Source organism: Crocuta crocuta, unplaced genomic scaffold (genome assembly GCF_008692635.1).
Source record: "Crocuta crocuta isolate KB4526 unplaced genomic scaffold, BGI_CrCroc_1.0 scaffold971, whole genome shotgun sequence".
Classification (NCBI taxonomy): domain Eukaryota; kingdom Metazoa; phylum Chordata; class Mammalia; order Carnivora; family Hyaenidae; genus Crocuta; species Crocuta crocuta.
In genome coordinates this window covers 744,317-752,668 of record NW_027527401.1, presented here as the reverse complement: position 1 = coordinate 752,668, position 8,352 = coordinate 744,317, and the positions used below count along the sequence as shown (strand labels likewise).

Sequence of the window (8,352 nt, the reverse complement as noted above, 5' to 3'; positions counted from 1 at the left end):
CAGCAGGACTTTGGCGCAGATGACGGGCTGGGCGCGGCTCCGTGGGCCCCCACCTCTGCTCCGCCTGCCATGGGGCCACTGGGCACGCCCTGCCACCCTGGTCACGGCAGCTCCTGTCCCCACGGCCCCACCTGCACCCTGAAAATCCTGGGCAGTCTCCAAGCTCCCAGAACCCACGGCCCGTTGTCCCAAAGCCCTGAGGGAGAACAGCCCGTCGCTCTGTCTGCAGGCCGGACCCCCACAGTGGGCTGGGGCATCCTGCACGTGTTCAAGAATTACTGCAAGAGCCATGGGATCCGCACGGCCATCACCCTCAGCCTGACCTAGACCGGTAAGCACCTACCCCCAGCCCAGCGTCGGATGGTTGGGGGGCAGGGCGTGGACTACTGCTCAGCGCCCTGTGCCCTCCTGCCACGGATTGATGCTGCACGCCCGACCACAGAGAGGCCGCCGGGCCCAGGTGAGTGAGCTCTGACCCTGCAGGGGCTGCAGCACGAGGGGCCAGAGGACGGGCACGGGGTCCCCTTGAGGCCAGGTGACACTGGGCAAGCGCTGCTCACTGTGCGCTGAACACCCACCATGTCAGCCGAGGGGTGTGGCTGGAGGCTGACAGCTTGGGGAGACTAACTACCGGCGCCACGGCCAGGACCTGGGGTGGGGATGCCCACAGGGTCTCCCGAAGGCTGTGGGGGCAGTGCCAGCCTGGGGCGCTGGGGCCTGTCGATAGGCTCAGGGCCAGTCAAGGACACTGGGGGACAGGATCTGCCTCGTCAGTCCCCCATCCCCCAAACCCACCTGCCCCTCTTGCTCACAGGAGCGTCCCTCACGACCCGATTGTCCTGAGGAAGGCCCGGAAGCTCCCGGTGCACGAGAAGCCCTTCAACCACTCCTCTCCCCTTGGCCCCCAATTCTGGAGACATTTCCCAGTGTGTCCAATGAACACCTGCTCCCTGAGTGTGCCCTATGCAGGTGCTCTGGCTGGTGACCACGGGCCAGGGCTGCAGGGACCCTCCCAGTGAGCAGAGCTCAGCGTGGGCTCACGTCCGCATGGTGGGGCGGCTGCTGGGGTTCCCCAGGGTGCCGCTCAGAAGCGACGAAGGCACGGGACACTGGGAGGGGGTGGAGCAGGCTAGCAGAGACCTAGGTTGGCCCCTTGCTTCCAGGCGGGACCCAGCGTAGAGGCCCCTCCTGGCCACACGCTTGTGTCTCTAAGACACAGTGGCTGAGACCCTGGAGGCAGGGACAGTGACGAGGGCAGCAGCTGCCTACCGCACCTCACTCGTCCCGGGGTCCTGAAAGCCTGGCAGGCGCCGCCCATGGCTGCCTGGGGGGCTCACCTAGGTGCCCCAGGCTCCCCTTGCCCTGGAGCCCAACCGTGGGGGGCTCCCTGCCCCACAGCAAGCCCAGCGCGTCCCAGGCCCGGGGTCCCTGGAGGTGGTCTCTCGGGCCAGGCTTGCTGTGCCGCGCCTGCACCGGCCCCGGACGAACGGGAGCTTCCCCCCATCAGGAGAGGGGGCCCCACCCCCAGGCCACACTCCAGCACCCAGGGGCCCTCCCCACTCCTCGGGGCCCACCCGGGTCTCCCCCATCAGAAGCCGTATTCCCACCTGCAGCCCCCCAGGGCCCTGGCCTTCCAGCTCGTTTCTCCAAGTCCCACCCCCGCCTCGGGCCCCGGACGCCCAGGCATTCCCATTCCCACTCTGCATCTGCTCTGCCGCCAGCCCGCATCCCGGGGCAGCGCAGTCGTGGCCTGGGGGTGCCCCGTTTCCCTGCTCCTCCTCACTCTGCCTGAGTCGCTCTCACCCCGGAGCCCCCAGCCCCGCCTCCTTTCCTCCAGGACAGGCCCAGGGTGGCTCGCCCGCGTCCCCGGCTCAGATGCCCTGCCAGCACCTGGGGGGGGGGGAGCAGTAAGGGCAAAGGGACCCGTCCCATCATCCTCTGAGCAGGAGGTGGGACCTCAAAACTGCCACCTTGGCTGTGAGCAGGCCTGGGGGCCCCTTTCCCGCCGTGAGCACCCCACTGTGCTCAGGTGACAGGCTGGGAACATCTGCGCCCGCCGGGGGATGACCAGGTGTCCCGGCTGTCACGGGGCCGATGGGAGGCACGCAGCTCGCAGCTGGTCTCTGGCCCCCCGAGGGGTGTCATGTGGGGGGACAGTGAGGCCGGGCCAGCCAAGCACGGGTCTCGGGACGATTCCCTCTCCCTCCCTCCCTCACCGGGCAGCTGGGATGGGAGACAGAGAACACGGCCCTCCTGCCAAGACCAGATCAGAGCCTGGGGGCAAGGGGGGCCCAGGGTGCGCCTCCTCCCCAGCGGCAGAGCAGCCGGCACAGCCGCCCCGGGGCTCCAGGGCAGGATCCAAGCATCCACAGGGCTACACTGCCGTGGGTTACACCAATCACGGAGCAGCACCGAGCACCCCGACCAACACACCAGCTCACCATGACCCCAGTGGCCCGGCTGGGAGAAGCAAGGAGCGGGAAGGGCAGAGGAAAGGCGTGGAGGGCAGGACGGAGAGGAGCCCCGGCTGCCGGGGGGCAGGGCTTGGGGAGGGTGGGCCGACAGTGAGGAGCAGTCAGCTCTCCGCCCAAAGGCTGATGGGCACCAGACCCCAGGTGTGGGTGCTGTCCCTCTAAAATGTTCCCGTCCAAGTGCAGGGCCTGGGGGTGTGGCCTGAGGGTATGGAGGTCCTGCTGAGCTGCATCCCTTCTGTGTGTCTTACTCGCAGGCAAACAGGACCCCCGGCGGGGGCGGTGAGGAGGGAAGCAGGTCACCTTGAGAGCCGTGGAGGCGGCGCTGACGCGGCCCCACCCCGCCCCCACAACCCAGAGAACAAGCCCATAATCACCAGCCTGCAATCACCCGAGGAACGGTTTCCAAACCTACTCCTGAACACAGGCAATTACAATCACCGCCACCGAGGGCTGCGATCTGGTTCGGAAAGGGCCGGAAAGGAGGAGGGTGGGGGCAAAAGCTGCTCCCCAGAAGCTCCTTCCAGCCCCAGCCAAGCCCGACCAGACCAGGCCGTGTGGCAGCCCCGCTCTCCTCCAACTCTGGGGGGGGGGCGCCAGCGAAACGGGGGCCCCACCCGCTACTCCCCCGTGCGTCACGGTCCATCCGAGGGAGGCCAGGTCCCCGCCAGCTCAGTGACGGGGTCCTGCGCCCACGTTCCCGGAGCCTGCAGGCCAGGCGCCGTGGGACCACACGGCCAGAGCCGAGTTGAATGCTGGCTGCGGCCACTCTCGCCCCGCTGGGGGGCTGGGAGCAGGTGTCACGGATCAACCACTGCTCTCCCTGGGTCTCAAGACCGCTCTCAGGCCCCTCCCCAAGATAAGGGAGCTGCCCCCCAACAGAAGGCCCTGTCCTTCTGCAGAAGGCCTGGCGGAGGGGCAGGGTAGCGTCTCCTCCCCCACGCCTCAGTCGGACTCCCATCTCCCTCACTGGGTGCCGACCTGAGGTCAGCGCAGGGCACGGCGCACTGCCCGGGGCTCTGGGTAAGACCGTTCTAGGTCAGCCTGCCCAGCACCACCTGGGGCTTTCCACGGAGCCTGCTCCTGACCCCTGCTCCCAGGTGGGGGAGGCGGGGCTCAACAACTCTGCCCCGGGCCCCCCTGGGCTCAGGGAACGGGAGACCCACAGGGGCAGGGCCCCAGTTCTGGCTTCGGCCCTCACACACCAGACAGCGAACAGTCACCCGCGCTGCGCTCCGGGTGCAGGGGTGAGGACCGGGCACCCACAGGGCCCCGCCCTGCCTAAGGCGCTGTCCCACCCCGTGCTACCCTCGAGAAGTGCGTGCATATACGCCCCCACGTGACCACCGAGGAGGTCCTGAGGACCGTGCTCTGGGGCAAGAGCCTCCCTGCTGTGGCCTCCCCCGGGGCCTCTCCCCAAGTCCTGCCTGGTTCCCCTCCAGCTCCACCAGGGCTCGTTCCGCCAGCGCCTCCATCCCACGCCACTAGCTTGTCACCATTGTCTGCGGTGACTCACAGACAGAATGAATGGAACTTTCCAGCTACTGAGACAAAGACACACTCAGGTGTGAAGCAAGCAGCCTGGATGGGGCCTGGAGCCCACTCAGGAGAAGCCGCTGCCCTGGACGGCAGACAGCCCTCTGGAGCCCCGAGCGCTCAGGGCACGGGAGCTGGAGCCCAGAGCCTCCGGGGCGGTGAGCCCCCCGCCAGCCTGGCTCAGAGACTGGCACCTGCCTTTGCCATGGCTCAAAGTCATGCAGGGCAGGGTCCACTGCCCTTGACCCCAGGGGCCTGGGACGCTCCTCCCGGTCACCCAGCCCTGCCCCGGGCCCCAGAGGTCAGGAGCAGCTGGGACAGTGCTGGGCCCTGCCAGGTGACCTCTGTGCCAGGCACCCGACGCCTCGTGTGAAGGGTGCAGAGGCCCCTGCCTCAAAGATGGCAGCTGGCCCTTTCGGGGACACCCTGGACAGGGCGTGAAAAGTGGGGTTCCCGCCTGCCTCTCTGGGGAGCAGGCCCGGAGCACACAAGTCCCCATCCTTTGGAGGCCTCCCCAGACTGCGGGGCTATTCGGGGACTTCACGAGGCCAAGTCCGTCTCAGGAACAAAGCCCCAGGCAGGTGGCCGCGCTCAGAGCGGAAGTGGTGCCACATGCCCGGCGAACCGCGCTGACTGCACAAAAGCTCTGGAACGGCTGGATTCCGCAGGCGCACCGCTTTTAATACTCCGCCAGCCTCACCGAGCAGAGCAGCCACCCTGCAAACCAGGGATGAGCTGCCTGGCACAGACACGGCACGCGCGGCGGGTCCCCGTCCCGCCGCCTAGCTGGCGAAGAAGTCGGGGAAGATACTGTCCACCTCCTCCCGCGGGGCCAGGCCGGGGCAGCCAGCGTCCGGGCCCCAGGGCTCCGGGGGGCCGTCCAGGGGCTCCTGGGGGCCTGGCCCGGCGTCTGCCAGGAAGCTCGGCTCTGCCCTGTCCAGCAGGCTGCTCCTGACCGCGCTCCGGGTGGGGACGCCGGCGCCTCTGCCCTCCAGAGACCCTGGAAACGTCAGAGACGGGACACATCAGCCTGGGGACCTGGGGGGCGTGTGGCGGTCAAATGCGGGGTCAAGGCGCAGAGAGGCCCACCTCTGCCTGTCTGTCCTGCCCGCCTTGGAAGCCGTTGGCTCCCGAGGGCCTTGGGGGGTGGGTGGCCCCCAGAATACCCACCAGGCCACAGAGAAAGGCGTGTCCCCAGCCCTGAACCTTACAGACATCCCACTCCTTCCCCGTCCAGGTGCCTTTGTGGGGACGTTGCATAGAAAAAAGGCACAAGCCCTGACTTACAGGTAACACAACCAGTCCCATGTGCCACACTTGCTCACACTCACACACACACAGGGCCCGTGTGCACACCACACTCAGGCTCACACACAGGGCCTGTGGGCACACCAAACTCGCACTCACACACAGGGCCCGGGTGCACACCACACTCACATGCTCACACACAGGGCCCGCGTGCACACCACACTCACATGCTCACACACAGGGCCCGCGTGCACACCACATTCACACACAGGGCCCGCGTGCACACCACACTCGTGCTCACACACAGGGCCCGCGTGCACACCATGCTCACGTGCTCGCACGCAGGGTCCACGTGCGCACGCGGCACCTCGTGTTCCCCGCCCTGCCCCCAGCGAGGAGAAAACAGGAAAGCAGAGACAAGCGCCAGGACCGGGCACCACACAGGAAACCCTGCCCGATCTTGGCTCCTCGCTGCTCCCAGCCGCCTGCCCAGCCCCTCGGCCACACCGGCTGAGGCCTCGAGGCCTGTCTCTGATCTGGCCAAGCGGTGGCCCAGGCGGCGCACGCCCACTCACCCAGCCACCAGTCGGGACCGGTGCTCAGCAGGAAGGACGTCCCGTCTTCCACGTCGTCTCCCGACGCCAACCTGAACGAGGCCGGAACACGGCACCCTGACCGCCCGCCCGCCCCCTGTGGACCCGGTCCTCCCCCCTGGACACAAGGGCGTGTGCCCTCAAAGGCAGCTTTGGGTGTAGGAAGGACAGGGGTCCCCTCCCTCCCCCTAGGCCCCGAGACTGCCTGCCGGGGACAGACTGGCCCGCCCCGCTGCCTCTGCCCCGCTCCCTTCGCACGCCCCAGCTGGTGCACGCTCGCCAAACACAAACTCGTTTGCCATCAGCCGAAACACAGACGGCCTGGGAACACGACAATGTTTTCGGAAACGCATCAGAAAGCCACACGGCAGCGTCTGGCTCCGACAGGCCTGGGCTGACAGCTGTGGCCCAGGCAGACAGCGAGGGAGGGGTGCGAACTTCCAGGGGCAGGGGTGGGCAGAGCCCAGGCAGGGCTAGGAGGCGGCGTGCGGGGCTGGCACACACGCCCACCAGGACACCCACCCGGTGGCCGGCGTCGTGACCGAGTAGGCCCCCTCCATCGGGGACCCAGCCTGGCCCAGGCAGCTCTGAGCCTCTTCGCTCCCCAGAGGGGAGGGTGGCTGCCAGGAGCGGGGAGGCCAGAGTGGAGGCGACCTCAGGGCCTTGCGGGGACTTGGGTCCGAGGGCCAGGGCGCCAGGCTGCGAGGCTCTATGAGAGAAGGGAGGTGCAGGTGGGCCTTCCCCATGTGGGGAGCAGCCCTCCCCGAAAGGCCCCCGCCCCCACCCACTGCCCCTGCACAGGACACGAGAAGCTCGGGGACAGGAGGCAGACAGACACCCCAGGGACAGGCCGGGGATGCGGTGCTATGCACCAGGGGCCAGGGACGCTTCTCAGAAGAGACCCCGCTGACCTCAGGGCAGGCCCACGGAGGACAGAGCTGGGACCCTACCCCCATCTGCCCCCAATCCCTGACCCCGGCCTCCACTCTCAGACCTAGCTCCCTTGGCACGTGACCTCTGCACCCTCACGCCCTGCCTGCGGCCCTGGCTCTGCCACCAGCCCTGACAGCAAGCCCCCTCCCCTCTCTGGCGGACACATCCTCCCCGCCGTGGCACTTGGGGACTCTGGCACAGGGCAATCACCAGCACCTGTGTCCGAGGAGTGACAAATAGCTGGGGTGCGGGGTCAGCACGAGGGAGACGTCAGAGGTGCCCGCAGGCTTGGCTGGCACAGCACAGAGAACACAGCCGGTGACTCACTCGGTTACAGAAAAAAACAATGAAAAAGGCACCCGAGGAGAGCAGGGCAGTGTGGGGGCCGCTGGAGAGAGCTGGACACAGCGGGGGCCAACGTGTTTCCTGGGAGACCCAGGGAGCACGCGAGGCCCAGGGCAGAGGAGGGGCAGGGGCGCCTCCCTGGGGAGAAGTGAAGAGACCTGCTGGCTTGGCAGCTGCTCCCCAGCAGACACTCGGACAAAGAGAACAGCCACCGCTCACAGCTGCCCCGCACACCCGCCCCTCGAGGCAACCCCTGCCCTGAGGTCTGTACAGCAGCTGAGGGCGGTGCGGGGTCTCCCCCCACGCTCCCCCGACAAGCGCACTTGTCACATCGAGAGAACGGACAGTAAGCATCCGGGCCCCACTGAGGAGCAGACCTGCCCTGCACTCCTGCTCACCGGGGCGGCCCGGCGGCCCGTCCAGCACCGCGGCCGCCCCCGGCGGGGCCTGGGCCACACCCGCGGTCGCACGGCGAGGAGCAGCCTGAGGCCTGAAGGACAAAAACACAGAAGGCGCCCTGAACAGTCTGCGTCTGCTGCCCTGACGGGCTCCCTGGCCACGCGGGGGACACTCACTCAGTCGCCCCCGGCACCGCCACCCCGGAGTCCGGCGCGCCTGCTGAGGTCGGACTCGACAGGGCCAGCTGCAAGATGTCCCTCTGCCACTTGTGCCACGTCTCCTCGGACAGAGCGAGAGCCTAGAATTGGGACGGACGTGGTTAGGGAATCACCCCAGTGCAGACTCTGGGCTGGAAAAGCAGAGAAGGCGTCACCAGGGATTTAAGTGATGACCGCTTGGCGGGGGGCGGGCGCTGGGGGGGGGGTTCCTGCCTCACCGGTGGAGGCGGATCCAGCACAAACACGCCTGCGGAGGTCACACCTGCCCTGCTGGGCGCGCAGGGCTGGGGGAGGCAGGGGCAGGGAGGTCAGAGCTGCCTCCCTGGGCTGAGACCCGCAGCCACTGCCCTGCAGGGTGCCCGCGGGCGGCACTCACGCCGGGCTGATGCTGGCCGCCCCCCAGCCGCAGGAACTGCACCGACATCTCGAGGACCGAGGCCATGTCCTCCCTCCGGCCGGCGAAGCGGGGCAGCAGGGCCCGCAGGCGCTCGCAGCTCACCGAGATCCGCTTCCTGCTTCCGGACAAGCAACGAGGCCCATCAGCACCCCCAGCCCTGGCAGCCAGGTCACCCCTCCTCGCGGGCACCTCCGGGTCTCCAGCTTGAAGAA

General features: G+C 68.2%; 1 protein-coding gene across 1 annotated transcript in view; it reads right to left on the bottom strand.

Moving 5' to 3' along the window:
* Positions 1-4,685: 4,685 nt before the first annotated feature.
* Positions 4,686-8,352, bottom strand: part of SOHLH1 (spermatogenesis and oogenesis specific basic helix-loop-helix 1) — a 7,706-nt gene continuing 4,039 nt past the window's right edge. Inside the window, exons 3-8 of the mRNA XM_077753208.1 lie at positions 8,120-8,255; positions 7,702-7,823; positions 7,504-7,616; positions 6,371-6,557; positions 5,831-5,901; positions 4,686-5,007 (exon numbers count right to left, since the gene is read on the bottom strand). Coding sequence (XP_077609334.1) covers positions 4,790-5,007; positions 5,831-5,901; positions 6,371-6,557; positions 7,504-7,616; positions 7,702-7,823; positions 8,120-8,255 — 847 coding nt within the window. The 3' untranslated portion in view covers positions 4,686-4,789. The remainder of the gene's footprint in view (positions 5,008-5,830; positions 5,902-6,370; positions 6,558-7,503; positions 7,617-7,701; positions 7,824-8,119; positions 8,256-8,352) is intronic.